Here is a 21,032-nt window from a genome sequence, read left to right as displayed (position 1 = left end):
CGGGCAGCCCCGTCTCCAAGGGATGCTCATGGGGTGCCTGTGCCAGCTGTGCGGGGACCGTCCCCCCCCCAGACCCCTCCTGCCTGCGGGGTGCCCGGCCGGCCCAGCCAGGGCTGGGGGGGCTCATCCCGGGGGGCTTACCCAGCTGGCAGGGCTGAGCCCTCCTGGGGACGTGCGGCTCGGAGGGGGGCCCAGGGCTGCTGCGGGGCGGGGGGGCTCGGCAGGGCAGGCATAGGGGTGCGATGGCTCATTTGGAGGCGATGGGGGGTGTCTCGGCTGCCCGCCGGGGATTTGGGGTGCGCAGGCTGCCCTCGCTACAGCCGGGGGTCCGGGTCAAATGGGCAAAGTCCTCAAATCCGCTGGGACGTGTTTCTGGCTGGACCCAAGGAGAGCCGGTGCTTGTGCCCAGCTGGCGGGGGAAAACTCTTGGGGACCCCCAAAGGCGTTGGGAGCTGCCTCTCCTTTTCCCCCGTCTCCTGGGTGCCCACATCCCGTCTCCTGGGCATGCGAAGGCCACTGGGATTTGGCTGCCGGGGCCGCACGTGGCTGTCCCGGCTGGGGCACCCGGCGCCGTGCCCAGCCTCAGCTGGGCGCTTTCGGCACGGATCCAGCCCCGCGGCTGGAATAACGCGCCTGGCGCTGAGCAAACAGCCGGGGCCAGGGCAATGTTTAACCCCTGCCCCTTGCCCTGCTGCGCCACTGGACACGGGGACTTGGGGACGCTGGCACGGCCCCCCCGACGTCACCTCGTCCTCCTCCGTCCCCCAAACTCTGCTGCGGCTGCGGGCGAGGAGCTGGGGACACGCAGTCAGTGCCCACGGGACACCAGGTAACCCCCGCCGTGGGGTGGCCCTGGCTGATTTAGGGGACAGAGCATGCGGGGGGAACCTGGGGACACCGGGGGCTTGGGGACCAGGAGGACAGAGGAGCCCAGCTTGTCCTGGGGCTCTGGCAGGGAGGGCCCATCGCTGCGCCCCAGGGCTCGGTGCTGCTGCATCCCGGAGCCGGGGGGGGACACCGGGGACAGCTTTGTCCCTCCGGATGGGCTCTTGTGCCCTGTACCGAGCCCGGGACGGGCGGTGGGGCCACGGGGAGGGAACCTGCGGGGAGCAGCTGGTGGCTTCCCCACCTCTCCCCGGCAGAGCATCCATCGCTGGGGCCATGGCAGCCCAGCCCGGCGGGGGTGAGAAGCCCTTCCACATCGTGTCGCCCGTCCTGGAGAGCCTGCCCCTGTCCAAGGCGGCGGGCACCAAGGTCTACATGAAGCTGGAGAACGTCCAGCCTGCGGGTTCCTTCAAGATCCGGGGCATCGGCCACCTCTGCCAGGAGGTGAGCGTGGGCAGGGTGCTGCTGGTGCCCTTGTGGGGGGCACGGCGGGGGGACACAGCCGTCCCCTTCCCTCCTTGCCTCCTGCCTTTCAGGCTGCCAAGAAGGGCTGCCGCCACTTCGTCTGCTCCTCAGGTAACTGGGTCCGAGCTGAGGCGGGGGGAGCTACGTGGGACGCTCATGAGTAATATGGGGGGTACAGGGGGGGCCGAGCCCTGCCTGACCCCCGCTTTCTGCAGGGGGAAATGCAGGTCTGGCAGCGGCGTACGCAGCCCAGAAGCTGGGGCTGCCGGTCACCGTCGTGGTCCCCAGCACCACCGGCCCCGCCATGGTGCGCAAGCTGGAGGAGCTGGGGGCAGAGGTGGAGGTCTCCGGCCAGGTACCCCCGCAGCACCCCCCTAAAACTGGGGTCTGGGGGGGGACGAGAGGGGGCTGAGCCTGAGCTCAGCCTGCTCGACAATGCCAGGGGCGCGTATGGCAAACCCCATCCCGAAACGTCCCCCTCCTGTATCACCTGCACCCGGCATTGCGGCAGGGTCGCCCCAGGGACCCCCCAGCTCAGCCCAGTGCCCCACGTGGGTTTCTGCTGTCCCCAGCCCTGCGGTGACAAGGGACCCATCTCTGGGGTGCGAGGGCTGGATGCAGCCCCGCTGACCCCCCGTTCCCCCCCCCCAGGTGTGGGATGAAGCCAACAGGAGAGCCCTGGAGCTGGCGCAGACCGAGGGCTGGGTCAGCATCCACCCCTTCGACCACCCCTTGGTGTGGTGAGTGCTGCCAGGGCTCAGCTCCTGCCCCCGCTCCCCATCTCCGGGGTCTGGGCTGGCTCGGGGCGCCCCGGGCTGCATCCTCCCACCCCCCCTCGCCCTGCAGGCAGGGTCACGCCAGCCTGGTCCGGGAGCTGAAGGACTCGCTGGAGACCAAACCGGACGCCATCCTGCTGGCAGTGGGCGGCGGGGGGCTGCTGGCGGGCGTTGTGGCCGGCCTGCGCCAGGTGGGCTGGCAGGACGTCCCCATCGTCGCTGCCGAGACCCGGGGGGCTCACAGCTTCCACGCGGCGCTGACGGCCGGCCGGCTCGTCTCGCTGCCCGACATCACCAGGTGAGCCGGGCTTTGTGGGAGCGGCCACGCGTGCAACGAGTTGGCGGGTCTCGGCCCAGCTCGCTGAAGGGTCCCGGGACCACCCTGACCGCCTTCCTCCCCTCCCGTCCCAGCGTGGCCAAGTGCCTGGGAGCCAAGACGGTGGCGGCACGGGCGCTGCAGTGCGCCCAGGAGTGCCCGGTCATCTCCCAGGTGGTGGAGGACGCGGAGGCTGTGCGAGCCGTGGAGCAGTTCCTGGGTGAGCGGGGGCCAGCCGGGCGTGGCGGCGGCGACAGGGACACCGCCGGGCCTTGGGACTGGCCTGGGACGTGCCGGAGTCAGGGGGGCTGATGGGGATGGGGGGGGTGGGCGGCTCAGGGTGTCCCCCTGCTTTTGTCCCCGCAGACGACGAGAGGATGCTGGTGCAGCCGGCGTGCGGGGCCGCCCTGGCCCTGCTCTACACGGGGCGGCTGCAGCGGCTGCAGCGTGAGGGGCGGCTGCGGACCCCGCTGGCCTCCGTGGTGGTGGTGGTGTGCGGGGGCAGCAGCATCCAGGCGGCCCAGCTGCGGGCCCTGAAGAGCCAGCTGGGGCTGGAGTGACACCCACCCCGAGGAGGGGGACGCGACGGAGCCCTGCCAGCACCCTCTGCTTGCTTTTTCCTTCTAAAATAACCAAAACAAAGCCCCTCTGCCTGGTGGACGCAGTGCCGGACTCCTCCCGCAGCCTCTGCCCCAGCACGCAGCATCCACGTAGGGATGGGGAAACTGAGGCACGCGGGGCGGACAAGACCAGGGCTCGCGCTGCAGGCAGAGATGGAGCCAGGGCCCTGCCTGCGCCTCCCCTGCCTGTCCGACGGCAGGACTGGGGTACGCGTGCCCCCGGTCTGTACCCCACTCTGCCCCTTGAACATGCAGGGCGTCCTCCTCCAACTCCCCCAACCCTCGGTCTCCCCTCCCTCCCCTGCTCCTCCCCAGGCTGTTTGGACTGCAGCTCCCCACCTCAATTAGCAAGCACTCCCTCTCTGACTAATTACTTTGCTACTGTCTTTATGCATTATTATTCTAATGATTATTAATTATTACAATCTTCTCCCATTCCTGCCGTGCTGTCTGCGGTCAGGAGAGAACAACACGCACAGACCCGCTTGTTACGGTGATTTATTGGCGGAGCTCCCCGGCTGTGTTTAACACCCGCGGGCTCCGAGGTGCACCGACACGTGTGTGTGCGTGCGTACCCCAACCCGGAGCCCCCGTGATCCCCCTTTTCCCTCCATCCCACTCTTTTTCCCATTCCCCCCTTTCCTCCAGACTTTCCTGCTCTCCCCCATTCCCACTCTCTAGTGCTCCATTTGCTTTTAGCCCTTTGCTATTGCACGTCCCCGGGTTTTTCGCGTCCCCCCAATGACCCGTCTCCCCCCTCCTTCCTCCCATCTCTGGGCAATGTGGGGTCTTGCTCCCACTGGGGCTCCCCGACCCTGACTGCTCCCCGGTTCCCAGCTGGGCCCACGCCCCAAGCATCACCTGGTGATGTTGGCCAGGGAGACAAGCCCTGTCCTGCCCCAAAACCTTTCTCAGCCTCTTCCTCCTCCCCTTCGGCGCAAGGGGGGCTCAGCCCCAGCACCAGCTCAGCCCCCGGATCACAGGCATCCCCCACGAAGCCCTTTCCCCTGGCCAGGCGCCTGCCCGGGACCCGGCTGCCAGCCCCGCAGAAACACCCTCCCTGCCTTCAGCCCTTCTTCCCTCTCCCCCAGTACATCCCACCGGCCAGGCCAGCCCCCCCAGATGCTTCTTGGAGGCCAAAACCCCATAAATCAAAACTCTGCCGCTCCGTCGTGAGCAATATCTTATGTAAAAAGGTGTTTCCAGGGAGCACCGAAGGCTGGAGAATCCTATTACGAGGCACACTATTAATTATAAGGAGTCAGCCCAACCTACTCCAGCAATTTTTTATCCCAGGTCCAAAACCTGATTACTTTCCACCTTCTGCAGACCTTCCCCTTCTGAAAAAAAAAAGGGAAAAAGGTCAGGGGAAAAAAAAAATAGCATTGATGTTTGCCCAACAGCTTCTGAAAAGAAGTTTATTCCTAGGACTGATGCTGCTCTGCTGGGGCTCGGGGGAGCGGGGAGCTCATGGTGGTGTTTCCCCAGCACGGTCCCACGGGCGCTATTGCTGGCGCTGACACGGGCACGGGCTTGAGGTGACTCCCCGAGCACCCCAACAGGGAGCTTTGTCCCCTCCTTGCCTTGACAAGGGAGCGCTGGGGCTTTCGGTGCCAGCTGAGGAGGATTGGGCTTTGGACGTCCCTGGCAGGGACATGGGGGTGCAGGTTATCTGGGGGACGCCCCGCCGAGGGTGGCCACGGCCCCAGATGGTGGGGGGTCACCCACGGTCACCCTGCAGCTGGAGGCAGGTGTGAACCCTGGGTGCTGGTGCCTTCTTGGGACTGCTGGCGTGATGGGGACCAGGGACCTCGACCTTGGCTGCAGCGGGGACCCCGATCTCAGTTGTGATGCTGTACCCCAATGCTGGTTGCAACGGGGACCCCAAACCTGGCTGTGGTTAAGGGCTGCGATAACCAACGGGCTGAACCCGGCTGCTCCCTGCAAGGCCAGCTCTGTGTCCCGTGGCCTGCGTCTGGCCGCTGTGCTTTCCGCAGCCGTCAGGTCCCTCCTGCCAGCGCCAAGCCGCGGGTGGCTGTTTGCCGGGACGGGCAAGCCCAGGGCAGCAGCAGCCCCCGGCCAGTGACCTGGGGGAAGGTTTGGCCCCTGCACCCAACGCCGAGCTGCGGGGCTCAACCAGTAAAGCTCCTCTGTGCCGGCGGGTCCTCTGTGCCGGCTGTGCTCCCGCTGAGCCCCGTCCTCCGGCACAGAGCCCCCGGCCCCCTGCACGGGAGGTGCCAGCCTGGAGCACGCCGGCATCGTCCAAAATCCCTCCTGCAGCCTGTCCCCCCCAGCAGCCTGCAGACAGCCCTCAGGTGTATGCCTTGGGTTCAGTATAATAATAATAATAATAATAATAATAATAATAATAATAATAATAATAATAATAATAATGATAGCAGCCAGTGTTCGCCCAGTGAATGACCTTATGCTCCATTTTATAATGTTCAGATTTATGCTGGGAGGGGGTTATTTAACAACACATTGCCCTGTCCTTCTCAGAAGCACCCGTTACCTGATAACGCGAGCGGCCTGGAAGGGGTGGAGCAGAGGGAGCGGCTGGCTGCGCTCCTGCCTCAGTTTCCCCACCTGTTACAAGGGGAGAAGGTGCTTTGCTTTGTGGGTGGTGAGAGCCCAGTGTCTTGGTGATGTTCCCAGCTCCTGGCTAAGGGATTCCTTGGGGCCCGGCCTGGCTTGTTTGCCACCCTGTTATTAATGCTGGTAATGGTATAGGAAGGATAAATTCCACCACTTGGCTGAACAGAGAAAATATGCAGAGAAGTGGCTGGCTTTTCATAAATCATCGGTGCTCTGTGCTACAACCGAGCCAGGACTTAAAATTCAGGTCAGGAGAGAGGGACTCTCGTAAGCCAGCGAGGGAAGGTAATTTATTCTGTTTATATCTTTTTACTGCAAGATGGGGGGGGGGGGAACTCTGCCATGATTTTGCATTTTAAATATTAGTTCAGAGCTGCAGCCTGCCTTGGACTTTATTTATTTTTGTATCTCGGAAAACAAGAGAAGGAAAGCAGGAGAGAGGAGGGGGGTGGACTGGGGTGCTGGGGGAGGATACCCCCCTCCTGCCTGCCCTCGGTGCCCCCCTGGGGCGGATGGGGCGAAAGCTGCTGACGGTGTTCATGGACCCCCCCTTGGTGTGTCCCCCCAGCAGCCCTGCTGACCCCCTGGCTCTCCCGTGGCTCCCCCACGGGGATGCTCTGCCAGCGGGGCTGCAGGTGCCCCTGGGGGGGTTTGGGGGTGCACACAATATCTGCCCCCCCCCCCCCCGGCAGAAATGATGCACCGGCCTGTCTGCTGGGGGGGAAGGTGCTGAGCTGGGTAATGTGCCCCCCCTCCAGTTGTGGGGGGGCCTGGGGTAGCGGGTGGTGATGCAGCCCCCGATGAGCAGCGTCACCTTGTACAGGGGCCGTGGCTCCCATCCCACCCAGGGGACCGAGGGGGACTGCTCCCCCAGACCCCGTGCAGGGCTGGGGGACGGGGGGGGGGGGCGGAGGGGGGGAGCAGGGCAGCCCTGCCAGCATCTCTCATGGTCTTGTCTTAAAAAAAAAAAAAAAAATGAAAGGGACCAGGTGACCGAACAGTAGGTAACTAAAAGGTTTTTTATTCACATTGAACAACAAGAGCCATTCACACTAACAGCCTCCGCAAGAGGCAGCGGGGACAGGAAACCCACGACGCTTTCAGAAAACAACTTTTTTTTTCTTTCCTTTTCCATTCTCCTTCCTTTTTTTTTTTCCCCCTATATCCTCTTGCCCCCCTCCCCAGCGCCACCCCCTCCCCGCCTTCAAAATAGAAAAATTCGGAGCCTCCGATGACTAAAGTACAATAAATAATCAGTAAACACAAAAACATACTTTATTTGTTTCTCCTTTATACAAAATAAAGAAACTAGAAGCAAAAACTATAATACATCCTTAAATCGGCGGAGCCTCCGGGAAATGTTGGGGTGGGACTCGGCGTCAAGGCTCGGGTTTAATTTCTGCTGTTGTGGTGGTTGGGTTGGTTTCGTTCTGGGGTTTGGTTTTTTGTTTATTGTGGTGGTGGTGGTGGTGTATTTTTCCTGTTTCTGCCTTTTTCTGGTGTCTTTTCTGCCCCGTGGGAGCCCAATCTCAGCCAGTCACTGGGGCAGCCCTGGGCCCGGCCCCCCCCCACACCCCCCTCTTGCTACCCATCACCAAAAACCAGGTCCAAACCCACCTTCTCCTTGGGGATAAAATGGGAACAACAAAAACAAGGGCAGGGGAGAGGCCGGGGGGGGGTTATTCCTGCTATTCCCCATCCCCCCCCCCTCCATGATGTGGTAAGGGATAATTAAAAAGGATGCTAATTAGCAGGGGGGAGCCCTGCCCCAGCCCCCCTCCCCAGGTGCCGCCGGGGCGGTGGGACCTGTGTCCAGGCGAGTTCAGCTTTGGTCCGAGAGGCGGTGGTCCCGACGCCGGCGGGGGGGTTCTTCGGGGCTGGGCACCGTTCATTGCCCTGCCCTTGCCCCCACTCGTGTTGGGGGGAAGGTGCCGGGAGAGGGAGGTAGTGGGGTGGCCCCAAGGTCCCGGGGGGGTCTGCAGTGATGGGGAGGGCGGGGGGGGGGGGTGCAGGGATGCGTTTTGGCATCGGAGGGGGGGTCTTTATCCGGCGATGGTGACGTGATGCGCCCTGGTCCGGGGCGGGGGGGGGGGGGGGGGACACGCGTGGGCTGGGGGAACGTGGGGGTGTTTTCCCCCTCCACACGCGCACGCGTGCCCGTGCCAGGCCTACCACACCGCCGCCTCGCTGAGCTCCGGGTTGGGGTGCGAGAGAGCCCCGCTGTAGCCGCTATTGCTGGACATGGAGAAGGGCGGGCTGGGCCCCCCGCTGAAGACCTCCCCCGGGATGGGGTGCAGCGAACCGGTCATCCCCGGCTCGGGGCTGGGGGTGTCGGGATGCGAGATCATATCCGTGTACCTTTGGTTTTCTGAGGAGTGGTGTCCGCTTAGGGGGGGCTCCAAGGGTCCCAGGGGCGTGGAGCCGGGTCCTGAGTTCTGAAGGTAGCTGGAGTCGGCCGGGGACTGGGCTTGGGAGGGCGGCCCGTGGGGGAAAAAGTCATAGTTGCCTCCCGGTCCGTAGTAGTCACCTTGGTAATCTGCGGGAGAGGGGAGAAAAGGATGGAGCTGGTCCCCCGGGGCCAAAAACCTTCCCAAATCCCGCTGCTCCCCATGCCCAGCCCTGTCTTCCCCCTTGGGCGCAAGCGTGACCTGGACCAGTGTGGCTGTCCCCTCCGAAATACCCTGCTGGCTCCTGCGGTGCGGGGCCCAAAGAGCTGGCTGCAAATTTGAGCCCGACCCGAGAGAGAAATAAGCCCGTCCTAAGGGCTGCAGCACTCCGCACCCTCTCCCGGCCTGGCCTGGAGGCAAGGAGGGGATGTAGGAGGGCAAGGAGCCCGGGGCTGGCGCAGCTGGGGTGGGGAGGGTGGGCTCAATGTTATTCTTAGTTAATGGGGGGGAAAAAGAAAAAGATATATATATATAAAGGGAAGAGGGAAAAAGTATATACATAAAGGGAATGGGGGAAAGGTGTATATATAAAGAGAATGGGGGGAAAGCATATACATAAATAAAATGGGGGAAAAATAGATATAAAATGGGGAAAAAGTATATATATAAAGAGAATGGGGGGAAAGCATATACATAAATAAAATGGGGGAAAAATAGATATGAAATGGGGGAAAAGTACATATGTGAAGAGAATGGGGAAGAAGTGTATACATAAATAAAACGGGGGAAAAATAGATCTAAAATGTGGAAAAATATATATATAATGGGGAACTTTTATCTATGTTTAGCAGCCTGGAAGGGGTCTAGAAACTAACTGCAGGGCAGCGAGGGGTGCCTGGAAAGCCCCTCGTCAGAGGGGAGGCTTTGAAAGCGCAGCTTATGGGGGGGCTCTGCACGGAGCGGGGGAAGAGGGGAGGCGGCGGGGCCGCCCCGCTGCGCCCATCCCGTCCCGTCGGGGCGGCGGGGGGCCGGCCCGCCGGCACTGACCTTCCATATGCTGCGGGCCCGGGAGGTAATTGGAACAAATGCGGCCTGAAAGGGGCACAAAAGCCCCGCAGCTGGGGCTTTGTTCGCGGGAGAGGGGCCGCCGCCGCCGCCACAATGCCCGGCCGGGGCGGGGGGGGGGGGGGGGCGTGGGCGTGAGTGTGCGTGGGCGTGTGTGCGTGGACGCGTGTGCATACGGTCGTGTGCGTGTGCACGGCTGCGAGCAGGCGTGCGTGCGTGGGGATGCACACCCGTGCGCTGGGCGTGCGCGTTGCACAGCCGTGGGTGCGCACACGCGTGGGTGCGCACGGCCCGATGCGTGCACGCACAGATGCCTCGGCGTGCGCGGGGCGGGCCGGGATGCTGCGGCCCTCACCGTCCCCTCGGGGCCCCGGGCGGCTCCGCTCCCCGCGGAGCTGGGTCGGGGAGGGGGACGGGGAGCGGGGGGGGAAGGCGGAGGGGAGGGGGAAGGAAAAACCCGGGGAGAAGCGGGGCCGGCGGAGGAACAAAGGGGAAGGGGAAGAGGGAGGAAGGGAGGGAGCGGGGGGGGGCGGACGGGGCAGGGCCCCCGCGGGCGGTCCCTCACCTCCGTAGTACGTGTAGGGCGTCGAGCCGAGCATCTCGGACTCGTCGAGGCGGCCGCCGAGGGGCCGCATCCTGCGCGGGCTGCGGAAGAAGGCGTGCCGGCGGGCGCCCAGCGCGCTCAGCTGCTTCATCCGCCGCTCCTTGGACCGGCGGTTCTGGAACCAGACCTGCGGCCGGGCCGGAGTCAGCACCCACCGGGGGTGGGGTACCAGGGACACCCCCCCCGCCCCCCCCGAGTCTGGCTTCCCCGGCTGGGGAAAGGGATGGAAATCTTGCGCCCGCCTGGGAGGGGATGGGGTTTTAATGACACCCCCCCTCCCGCTGCCAATAAGCCCGAAAGGTGCAGGGGGACACGATGACACCAAATAACGAGGCTTATTAAAATCCTGGCCCCTGGCTGCACCCCCCGCGCGCGTCCTCGGCCTGTCTGTCCCTACAAGGGAGAGGGCAGCCAGAAAATACAAGAGGGAGAATTTTTCCCCTATGGGTGGGGGGGAAGAAGGGAGGAAAAGAGGGAAGGAAAAGGCGGGGAGGAACTCTGGATCGTGGCAGAAGGCGGCAGAAAGCGGGGAGCAGGGAGGTGAGCACCTGCTGCGGCAGGCAGGGAGTCAGAAGAAAAGCCGGCTGGTGAGGATGGAGATAAAAGCGAAGGGAAAGACGCGGCCGCCTCTCTACCGGACCATCTCATCCAAACCGCACGGCCTCAGCCCACGCACGCCTTTCCCCCGGCCTGGTGGGTGTCTGGATTATTGCCCCGCTCCCCCCCATGTCCCCTGGGGACGGGGCAGCTCAGGGGAACGAGCACATCACGCTCCTCCGGGGACTTCTGCTCCCCTCTGCTGGGAGCTGGGACGCTCACAGCTCCGCTACCGGGAAAGCCGGAGAGTCCTCCCCTATTAATGCCTCTATTAAAGCCCATTAATCCCTACATTTCCGCAGGGATTTTCTTCACGGGGCAGCGCGGTAAGAAAGTGCCGGGCTGCCTGCAGAGCGCAATGGCTTCTCCTTGCTTTCACAAGGCCGGAGCATCCATCTCCCGGGCACGCCGGGGGAAGCTGTGCCGCTGCCTTGGCAAGCGGCAGCAGAGGAGCCCGGCCTGCTCACGTTATCGGGGCTGGTTTTCATCTCTTCCCATGGGGTCGGTGCATTAAAGCACAAGGTGGGGGATCCCCGCTAACCCACCGGAGCGTGGGGTGGGTGCAGGGCTAGGTCTGGGGTGATGCTGGCAGGGGATGGATGGGGTTTGTCTGTCCCTGTTTCCCCAGCTCGTGGGACCGGCCTCAGTGTCCCAACCCCTCTCCAGCACCTGGGGGAGACCGTCACAGCCTTGAACTACCTGGGCTCCCACCGGCACCCCTTCTCCTTCGCTCCCCAGGCGGGTCCTTTCCCTGTCTCCACTCCGCCAGAGGAAATCACCCCCTGAAGCTCTGATGTCACAGGAACCTCGGTCTGTGGCGGGAATGACGTCGCTGGCCAGCCCCATGACATCATGCTGCCGGGTGGGGAGGGCTGCGGCGGGGCAGGGCGGTGGGCTGGGGCTGTCCTACCTGGATGACTCTCATGTTGAGGCCGGTCTCCTGGGCCAGCTGCTCTCGGATGTGGCGGGTGGGTTTGGGGGTGGCAGCGAAGGCAGCTTTGAGGGTCTCCAGCTGCTTGGCTTTAATGGTGGTGCGGGGCCCCCTCCGCTTGGTGCCCGAATTCTGCTCCTCGTTCTCGTTGTTGGTGGTCTCCTTGTCCGAGGAGGTCGAGTTGTCTGTCTCCTTGGTGTCATCCTGCATGGGGTCCTGGAGATCCGGGGACAAACTCCTGTCTGTACATGAGGACACTGTAAAGGAGACCCAGAGAGGAAAGGGGGGGGCGGGTGACTTAGGGGAGAGATCAACCCCCCTCTCCTCTGCCCTCCCCAGCCCACCCGGCCCGGCTGCTTTCCAGGAGAGGGGTTGGGGGGTGCTGGAGAGCAGCAAGGGGTGCAGATCACCTCTGCCCCCCCGGTACCCCTAAAGCATCATCCCCCCAACATCACGCAGAGCTCCAGGCAAGCACCGCCCGATGCAGCCCTGCGCACCGTGTCGTGCTGGCCGGGAGGAGCTGGGGAGGGGGCGATCCCCCAGGCCCACCGCAGCCCCCGGCGCTCCCCCTCTCCCCCCCCGCGCCTTTCATGCCGGGAAGCGGGATGCGCCGCTTGGAAAAATGCAACCGGTCCCTGTCAGGGTTTGGGGGGGTCTCCAGTCACTGCCTTGAGCCTGGCTTGCCACCCCCCCCCAGTCCCCCCCCCCCTCGGGACCCTGACGCCAGCACCCTCCCCAAGGCCAAGCTCTACTCGCCTCGCTCACAGCAGCGGCCCCACTGACTGGCGTGGCAGGATCCGGCCCCGGGTGCTGGACGGAGAGAGAGCCCACGGAAGGGGGTGAGCACAGGCGCCTGGCATGGCTGGGACAGCAGGAGTGGGCCTGATCCTGCTGTCCTGACGCAGAGACAGCTTCCAAGGAAGTCAAATGGGAGCTTTGCCTCTGGGTGAAAGGAGGCGAAGGATCAGGCCCGCGGCGCGGGGGGACCGGGCACACTCGCGGGGGGGCTCCGGGGCGCGGGGGGCTCCGGGGCCAGGCCCGGGGGGGGGGGAGTTCGGCTCCCCACCACCCTACATCCCCGCTGCCGTAGGGGCCGAGCCGGGGGGGGGCGGGGAGCCACGCTGCGGGGCTGCACCTCGGCCACCGCTCGTCCCACGCGTGTCCGCGTCCCGCGTGGTGTGTGTGTGTGCGTGCGTGTCCCCCAGAGGCTTCCGCCCGCTTCGAAGGCTTTCACCCCAAATCCCTCCCTCCCCCCGCGGATTAACGGGGGGTCGGGCTGGCTGCGGGGTGCAGCCCCTCGCCCCGTAAAGCGAAAGCTCCTTCCCGGCGCGGCGGGAGGTACCGGCAGCCCCACGGCGGCTGCCCGGAGCGGTCGGGCGCTGCCTGCTCCTGCCCGTACGGGCGGCAGGGATGCGTCCCCGGGCGCTGCGGCGGGCTGAGCCCCTCGTACCTGAGTTGAGGCTGCTTTCCTTCAAACTGGGAGAGTTCAAATAATCCTCTTTGCAAACAAATTTGTTTTCGTCTATGATATAGAGTTCCTCGCCCGTGGAGAGCTGCTTGTTGCAGACCATGCAGGTGAAACAGTTCAGGTGAAAGACTTTATTCCGGGCTTTCCGGACGAGGTCGCTGGGGGAGATGCCTTGGGAGCAGCCGGCGCATTTGGTACCAAACCTCCTGGAGAGGGGGAGGAAGGCGAGAGCTGGGAGCCCCGGCGGCGATGGGCTGCGGGGGGGGCCCCGTTTGTACCCATCCCCCCGCCCCAAAATCCCACCGCGGGAGCTCGATCCTCCGGCGTCTCTCGCTGGGAGGTTTGGGGGGAGCAGGCGATCCGCACCCCCTGCCCCTTTGGGGCGAGGAGGAGGAGAGCCTTCATCCCCGCGCAGCCCCGCTCGCAGGCGCAGGGTGGGCTGCGGAGAGAGCTCGAGTTTGGGGGGTCCCCACCCGGGGGGACGCACCCGTGAGCATCCTCGCCCGGATTTGGCCCCAGAAGGGCCGGAGGCGAGGGGAGGGCGGCGGGGTTCCCCTCCGCGCTCCGCGGCGGGGGGAGGGGGGGGGAAATTTCGTTTCAGCCGGTGCCTCCCGGGCGGGGAACGGGGGGCTCGGCTCCGCCCGGCGCCGGCCTGAAAATCCCGGGGAGAAAACGGGGCTAATCACGGCCAGAGCGACGGAAAAAGGGAGCGGCGGGTGCGGGGGCACCGCGCACCCAGAACAACAACGGGCGGCGGAGGAGGGAGCTCGGCTCCCCGAAGCATCCCGGGGTCCCCAGCCCGGCGCCGGCCCCGGCCCGCTCTCCCGGGGAGGGGAGGGTTTTTCCTGGTCGGGAGCAGCGCTTTGGCAATCTCCGATTTTCCTTCCCTTCGCTGGAGGCAGAGCCGTTTTTTTCCCCAGGAGATGCCTTTTTTTATTAACAAAACAATTTTCCAGGGAATCCGAATCGGCTGGAAACGGTCTCCCCAAGGACAAAAACAAAACAAAAAACCCACCAAAAAAACCACCTAAACAAACAAAAAAAAATCCCCCAAACCAACCCTCCTCAAACCCCAAGACAAACAAACAAACAAAAAAAAGCCCACAAAAAAAATGCCCCCAAAACCCGGGAGCGGGGGCTGCCGCTGCCGAGTCCTCGGGAGAGCCGGGGGCTGCCAGGCCCCGGGGTCCCCACGCAGGGTCCCCCCCGGTCGCGGCACAACTTCTGCCTCCCTCGCTGCTCCCCGTGACGTTGATGTAGTGAGAGCATTAGGAGTCATAAGTCATCGCCCCCCCCTTCCCATCCCGGCCCCTAATTTCCTCATCGGCACCTTATCGCAGTCATTAGGGGCGTTTAAGGAGCGGCGAAGCGCGGGGCCCCACGCGGGGCGGGGCGGGGGGGGGAGCGAGGTTTTGGCTACCGTCTTCACCGGGGCCTGCGGTCCCGGGCGGGGGGCGAGGAGCGCCAGGCCGGGCCCCGGCGGGGGGTCACACGGCTGCGGCCGCGGTGCCCACCCGGGCCTGCCGCGACGGGGCGGGCGGCGGCACCGGCGGAGCGGGGCCCGGTGCCGGTGGAGGCAAGGTCACGGGGAGACCGGGGGGGGGGGGGGGGGGGGCACAGCCTCGCCGCCCCCACCTCAGGCTGCAGCAGCGGCCGTAGCGCAGCCGCCGGCCCCCCCCCGGCCCGGGGCTCCCCCGGCCCGGGGTCTGGTTCCCCGCCGGAGCGGTGGGGCAGGCTGGGTGCGGATCCCTAGCAGAGAGCGATGGGCGGGGAAGCGGGGAGCCCCCCAGGCTCTCCCCAAAGCTCCGGGGAGACCCCAGGGAGGCAGCGTGAACCTCCGCACCCTCTCGTCCCCGTTTGGCGGGGTGTGGGGGGGACTCACCTGAAAAAGTCGTTTTTGCAGTAGAGTTTGCCTTCCCTGGAGAAGCATTTCTCGGTCAGGTTGCACTTGCACTCGCAGCACTGGACGCATTTGATGTGCCATGCCCTGTCCAAGACGTTCAGCAGGAACCGGTCCAAAATCGGCCTCTCGCAGCCCGCACAATGCACCATCATAACCTCCGCCGGGGGATGGAGACGCGCAAACGAGAAGTCAGCCCCGCGCCGGCACACGGCGGCGGCTCAAAAATGCAGTAAAAAATAATAATAATAAAATAAAATTAAAAATTAAAAAAAAAAAAATACGAGAGGGAATAACGAAAAAAAATGCAGGGGAGGGGAGCGGAGCGGCTGTCAAGTTCTTCCCCCTCTTCTCTCCGGAGCCCAAACCGGAGCTTCTCTCATCGGAAAAAACGATGCCCAAAAAAAAAAAAAATCCAGACCACCCCCGAGAAATAATAAGAAGAATAATAATAACAAAAAAACCCCCCGATCCCCCCCGGGTCCCTCCGGAGCGCTCCGGGAACCGGCGGAGCGGCGGCCGCGCTGCTGGCGGGCTCTGCGGCAGCGGGCGCGGCGGGAGGGGTGCATGAACCCCCCCCCTGCAGCCGGCAGCCCCGGTGCCTCGCTGTGCTCCGCCGCCGCGCCGCCACTCTCATGCTGTCCCCATCGCCAGCTTTGTCCCCCGCCTTAGTAATTCGCGCATCCTTATTCAGATTTAGTGACGTGGGGGCTGGCGTCGCCCCGGCGGCGGCCAATGGGAGGGCGGTAACCATGGCAACCTCTTAATTTATAGCATATCTAAATTGGCTCCAGCCTTGTGCTTGGCACAGAGGGAAAAAAACAACGCGCCTCTATTGTTGAGGGTGGCTCGTACCTGTGCCGCGAAGTGAGTATGCACCTGGCTGGGGGCCGGGGGGGCCGCGGCAAAGCCCCCCCTTTTCCCACCGATGCCCCGGCTGGTTTTGTTGCTTTCTCTTACCGGGGTGCTCGGGGAGGGCTTTGGGGGGGCCCGAGTGGGGCTGGGGGAGAGCATCACCTGGGCCGGGGCTCGTGTTTCGGGTTCTGCACAAGGGGGAGAGGTGCTTTTGTCTGGAAGTGCGACGAGCGGGAAAAGGGGGGGGGGGGTGGATTTGGGGGGGGGGGGCGGGAGGGGGAGGGGGCGCGGGGAGGGCCGGCTCCTCCGCGCAGCGTGGCGGGATGAAAAGTTCCCCCGGCAGCGCGCTGCGCGGAGGTATGCGGCCCCCCGGCCCCCCGCCACCCCCGGCCTTTGTCCCACGGGCCTGCCGCCTTCCCGCCCCTTCCCCGCTCCGCCTAAGCGGCTGGCAGCCCCCGGGGGAAGGGGCCCGGGCGGCCCGGGGGGCGGCGGGCGCTGCCCCCCCGACACTGCTCTTTCTCTCTCGTTCCAGGTGCGGCGGAGCGGGGAGCGGCCGGCCGGCCGTGCGGGAGGGGACGGCGTGCGGGACCGGAGCCGGCGCTCGGGGGTTATGGGGGGCACGGGGGGTGTTCTGTCCGGGGCCGGGGGCCGCTGCCCCAGCCCGCAGCTCTCCGCCGGGGTCGGTGTGTGGGGCGGCCCTGCCGCCGCTCCCGCCGTTTCCTGGGGATTTGGGGAGGGGACGGGGCGGCCCCGGGGTCCGGCCGTGCGGGGAGGAGGAGGAAGGCGGCGGGGCAGGTGAAGGCCGGCCCTTCCCTCCCCTTCCCCGCCCGTTTCTCCAGCCAAAATATCTAAATTTATAATTTATTATTGTTTCTTTTTTCTTTCTTTTCCGGGGAAGAAGAGCTCGGCCAAAGCATGCTCCGGCCCGGCAGCCGCCGAGCATCCCGCCGCCGCGGAGCATCCCGCCGCCGGCTCCGCACCGGGGCGCGGAAACGGTCCCGGTAGCGGCAAAAAAACCCAAAACCCAAGCCGCCGCGGCAGAAGGGCATCGGCGGGGAAGTGGAGGCGGTTTTGTGTGTGTGCCCTCGGACAGGGGTGTTTGTGCAAAGAGCGAGAATCGAAATAAGAAAATACAGAGAGAAGAGAGGAAGAAAAAAGAGAGAGCAAGAAAAGAGGAAAAAAGAGAGAAAAAACACAGAAGGAAAGAGAGAAAACGCGTCCAGAAAAAAAGACAGAGAAGGAGAAAGGAAAAGAGAGCGAGAAAGGGAGAGAACGGAAAGAAATAAATTAACGGAAACGAAAAAAAGGAAGGAAAGAAGGAGAGACAGCAGGGAAAACGAAAGAAAAACGAAGAAAAAATAAGAAAAGAAAAAGAAGGAAAGAAAGAAGGAATAAATGAACGAAAGAAAAAAATAAATAAAAATAAAGACGGCAAGAAAGAAGACGGACAAAAGATGGGAAGAGGAAAAAAGAACTGAGAAAAGAAATAAAAAGAAAGAATTAACGGCGAGAACGGAAAAGAAAGGAAACGAAAAAGAAATCGTGAAAGAAAAGCGCCCGAGCGAGCGAGCAGGAAAGAGGAGGGGAAAAAAAAAAAGAAAACAAAGAGAGAAGGAAAAAGAAAGGGAAGAGAGAAGGAAAGGACTAAAAAAGGCCGTGAATTAGAAGGGGAAGAAATGGGCAAGGAAGGCGACGGGAAGGGAAGGGCGAGGGCCCGGACCGCCGGCCCGTCGCGGCCGCGCTCACCCCGTGGCTCTGCCCAAGTTTGCTGGGAGCTGCTTCGGCTCCGCGGGGGGATCGCGGAGCGGCGCGGAGAGGTGCGGAGCGGGGCCCTGCCCCGTGGCCGGGTGGCTCCCGCCGGCAGAGCCCGGGGCTGCGCTGCTCGGGGGGTGGAATTTCGGGGAAGGGGCCGGGGGAAGCGCGGCAGCGGGGACAGGGCTCGGGTGGGGAGCACCGCGGCTGGCCGGGCTCCCGGCCCCGCTCCCCGCGGCCGCGGGAATCTCCCCGGCCTCGCACCGCGGGGAGAACGGGCGCGGCGGACAGACATACCTAAGGGTGTATTTAGGGAGGTACGCGTCTGTACATCCACGGCTGTACGCGTCTGTGTAGGTAGAGGTATGCAGGAACATCTATACACGCACACGCGTGTCTGTGTGCCCCGCGGCGCTGCCCGCCCGCCCCGGCCCTGGAGCCCCGCTTGCGGACACCGCAGGCTTGTCATTCCCACGCAGAAACGCGGGCGCGGGTGGGGCTCGGGCAGCCCCGCTAAGCCCCAACGGCGGGGCAGGGAGCGGCGTGGGGGGACGCGGCGGGCGTGTGCGTGTGCCAGCGCCCGTCCCACGCCGTAACGGGCCCGTGTGGATAATTATATGGATAATCTGCTTCATATGGATAATCTGCAGCGCGCCAGCGAAGGGTGCGTGTGCGGCACTCACGTGTGTGCTTGCACACCCGCACGGCCCGGTCCCACGGCCTTGCACACCCCGCTGCCGGTCCCCCCGGTGCTCGCCCGGCCGGTACCCCTGCCGCCACGCCGCTCTGCAGCCGGTACCGGCGGGCGGGGACCCCCCCGCTGTCCCCTGCGGGCCCGGCCGCGGCGGGGCAGGGGCGGGGAGGCGATGCCGGGGGGTCCCGCTGCCCGCTGCCGGGCTCGGCTCCCTTTTTCGTTTGAAAGTCAAGGAATAAATAAAGCCAAGGGGAAGGGGAGGGGAACCCCCCACCCGAGGCAAAGAGCCCCAGCCCACCCCGGCAGCCACATTCCCCTGCGGTCGTTCAGGCCCCGCAATACCCGCCTATATGTAACTAATAAACCTATTGTGTTTTAACAGGGTCACGCACGGAGAAGCAGCGTCGCTTATACAAGATGTTGATGGAATTTAATATATATATATATATATATAAAAACAAATCCCCCTTCCAGAATAAAGTGTATCAACTTACAACACAACAGACGGCAGAGGGATAAGTGAAACAGACAAAAGACAAACAAGATAATAATCTGTTTCCAATCAGTTAAGCCCTGTAGAATTTGTAATACGCGGTTTGCATATTCCCCCTGTGTTTTGTAATTAATTATCTATCTGTTAGGATGCTCCGCCGCCGACTTGGTTGATATTTCCAACTATTTTTAGTTGTAGGCGGCGGTCATGCCGGGAAAGGAGCGCGGAGGAGCGCGGAGCGGGGCCGGGCTCGGCGGCTCTGCCCGGCCCGGGGAGCCGAGCCCGGGCGCGGCGGGAGGCGGCGGTTCCGCGCCGCTCCGCGCTCCTCCGCGCTCCTCCGCGGGGCTGCTGCCGGCGGGAGCGCGTTTGGGGGCGAGCGAGGCTTCTCCTCCCCGCCGTCCCCCCCTTTCCTCTGCTAAGAGGGGGACGGTGCAGGTTTTAACATTAAACAAACCCAGCAAGCATCTCCTCGCCGGGCCATAGGCGTTTCTGAGTGACTGCGTTACAAATTGTAAATTTAAATAGCTCACAGGATTCATTACCTCCCGCGTCTGATTTCACCCAGCCGTGAAAAATTGTCCTGGTGTACCACTGAGAAAGGGTTTGCTGCAAAGAGCCACAGTCTAATCACCAGCTTTCTCTCTCCAACAAAAGTGTAATTATTTTGTTTTGGGTGTAAATATAACCCACGATACAAAAAAAAAAAAAAAAAAAAGATAAACCTCCAGCAGCGTCTGAATGCATTACAGGGCCGTTTAAAAAGATCCGTCCTAAATTAATACCAAGGTTAAAAGGGGAAGGCAGCTGGGACATGGAAATTTCCGTATTACAGGGGGGAGCGAGGTGCGTGTGAGTGTGTCTGCGGGTGTGCGTGTGCCTGTCCACACCGCCGGCAAACAATGCGGCACCCCCGCCCCCGCGCACACAGCCCCACGCAGCCCCCACGGGGCCACCCGGACCCCCACTCCCCGCTCCTTCTCTTCCCCTCCCCCCCCCGCAAAGGGGGCTCCAAGGAAGGGCCGGGGTCCTCCTGTCCCCCCCCGGCGCTGGGAGAGGGGGTGCCCGGGCCGGGGTGGCTCTTTGCTCCCCACGGGTGTTTCTGTAAGCGGCGGGGGGAGCGTTGGAAACACAGACAAACCAACCCCCAAGCAGTCCGCAGCCCCACGGCGGCCCAAACGCGAACGAACAACGGCGGGATTTTAATTTTTGTTTGTCCCCCTTTTCTTATTTTTAACGAATCTCTCGTTTCCTTCCCTCCGAGCTCCAGCCCGGGGTTTCGGAGGGAGAAACGGCACAAAACGAAAGGCGATGCCGGCGCCGGTGGCAGGGTGAAGCCCCGGGAGAGGCGGAACGGCTGCGGGATCGGGCTCGGTCGAGGCGGTTTAAAGGAGAAAAAAAAACCAAAACAAAACCACCACCCCCCCTCCCCCCAAAAAAAAAAATAAAAGGGGGGAAAAAAAATCACAAACCAAAACAAAATGAAAACACAAAAACCATCAGCGAGGGGCAGCGGGGCGGGGGCCGGCCGGCGGCCGCAGAGCTCGGCGGGCCGTCGGTGCCCGCCCGGGCGCGGGGAGCGGCCCCGGGGCCCCCCGGCTCCCCCGCGGAACCGCGGCGGGGCGGCCCCGGCCCGGGTGGGGCTGCCGGAGCCCTGCAGCTCTCCGCTCCCGGCCCGGAACCGGCTGGGGCGGCCAGCGCCGAGCGAGGTGCCGCTGCTCCCGGCTCCCCTCGCCCGTTCCCCGGCCGTGATTTCCCGGCACTTCGCCGGCCGCTCCCCCCGCCCTCTCCACAGTCCACAGCCCTTTTAATCAGTTCCTTTTTTTTTTTTTTCCGTGGGCGGCGGTAATTGGTGAAGCTTTAATTCCCCCCCTCACACCCCCACCCCCCCGAGCCCCTCCTAGCTCCGGCACGATCCCGGGGCCCCGTTCCCATCGCCCCGACGGCTCCCCGGGGCTAACCCGCCCCCGGGTCTCCCTCCCCGGGCTGGGGGCCCCGCTCTGCGCGGAGCCGGCCCGGAGCCCCGTGGCTGCCGCTCCCCGCGATGCCGAATCGCGGGTGGGCAAAGCCTGGTTGTGAGCAGCGTTGTGTTGCAATAAACGAACCGGAGACAGCCAAACCCAGAGCTTCGGAAACTTATTGACTTGAGGGGGATGCGGCGAAGAACTCGCTCCAAATTTCCTCGGGTGATCCCCGGCCCGCTCCAACCTCCCGTGGATGCGACCGCCCCCCCGGAGGGGCTGCTCGAGCCGTTCCCACCCGCTCCCCCCGCCGCCTTCCCGCTAATGAGCGTGTGTGTTGACACGGCGAGGCGATGCCCCCGTTTGCCTTTGTTTGGGAGGTGTGAAAGAGGGAATCTGCATGAGAAAAGCCGGCGGCAACCGCGGAGCTCCGCATAGCAGCGGCGGGACGGAGCGAGCCGGTGCGTGGGGAGTCCGCCCTGGCGGGGCAGAAGCCCCCGGAGCGGGGGGGGGGACGGCGATGGGGGGGCAGGGTGGAAGCTTGGGGGTCGTGGTGCTGTTTGCAAGCCAGCGAGGGGAAGGGAGCTCGCCCCGGTGCTCCCGTCGGGGGTCGGGGCTGAGCCGGGCGCTGGCAGGGGTTGCACCCCCCGCACACGGGAGCCCCAAAG

At 63.9% G+C, this 21,032-nt stretch overlaps 2 protein-coding genes across 2 annotated transcripts; one reads left to right on the top strand and one right to left on the bottom strand.

The window, feature by feature from the left end:
* The first annotated feature begins 1,161 nt into the window (after positions 1-1,161).
* SDSL (serine dehydratase like) lies at positions 1,162-3,002 on the top strand. Its single transcript, XM_075516398.1, has 7 exons — positions 1,162-1,329; positions 1,422-1,461; positions 1,566-1,705; positions 2,002-2,090; positions 2,197-2,424; positions 2,538-2,662; positions 2,809-3,002. The coding sequence occupies exons 1-7, from the start codon at positions 1,162-1,164 to the stop codon at positions 3,000-3,002; spliced, it is 984 nt and encodes a 327-aa protein (XP_075372513.1).
* Positions 3,003-7,828: 4,826 nt separating this feature from the next.
* On the bottom strand, positions 7,829-14,767 carry LHX5 (LIM homeobox 5). Its single transcript, XM_075516283.1, has 5 exons — positions 14,595-14,767; positions 12,695-12,918; positions 11,224-11,501; positions 9,678-9,843; positions 7,829-8,196 (listed from the first exon to the last, which is right to left on the bottom strand). The coding sequence occupies exons 1-5, from the start codon at positions 14,765-14,767 to the stop codon at positions 7,829-7,831; spliced, it is 1,209 nt and encodes a 402-aa protein (XP_075372398.1).
* Positions 14,768-21,032: the final 6,265 nt, after the last annotated feature.

This window comes from Mycteria americana, chromosome 13 (assembly GCF_035582795.1).
Source record: "Mycteria americana isolate JAX WOST 10 ecotype Jacksonville Zoo and Gardens chromosome 13, USCA_MyAme_1.0, whole genome shotgun sequence".
Taxonomy (NCBI): domain Eukaryota; kingdom Metazoa; phylum Chordata; class Aves; order Ciconiiformes; family Ciconiidae; genus Mycteria; species Mycteria americana.
The sequence above is the reverse complement of the archived record's forward strand: the minus strand, read 5'-3'. Positions and strand labels throughout refer to the sequence as shown.

Excerpts from the sequence above, each read along its gene's own strand:
- LHX5 (XM_075516283.1), bottom strand. The coding sequence starts at position 14,767 with ATGATGGTGCATTGTGCGGGCTGCGAGAGGCCGATTTTGGACCGGTTC. Across the intron at positions 12,919-14,594 it reads TGCAAAAACGACTTTTTCAG|GAGGTTTGGTACCAAATGCG; the intron begins GTGAGTCCCCCC and ends CCCCCTCTCCAG. Across the intron at positions 11,502-12,694 it reads GGAAAGCAGCCTCAACTCAG|TGTCCTCATGTACAGACAGG; the intron begins GTACGAGGGGCT and ends TCTCCTTTACAG.
- SDSL (XM_075516398.1), top strand. The coding sequence starts at position 1,162 with ATGGCAGCCCAGCCCGGCGGGGGTGAGAAGCCCTTCCACATCGTGTCG. Across the intron at positions 1,706-2,001 it reads AGGTGGAGGTCTCCGGCCAG|GTGTGGGATGAAGCCAACAG; the intron begins GTACCCCCGCAG and ends CCCCCCCCCCAG. Across the intron at positions 2,425-2,537 it reads TCGCTGCCCGACATCACCAG|CGTGGCCAAGTGCCTGGGAG; the intron begins GTGAGCCGGGCT and ends CTCCCGTCCCAG.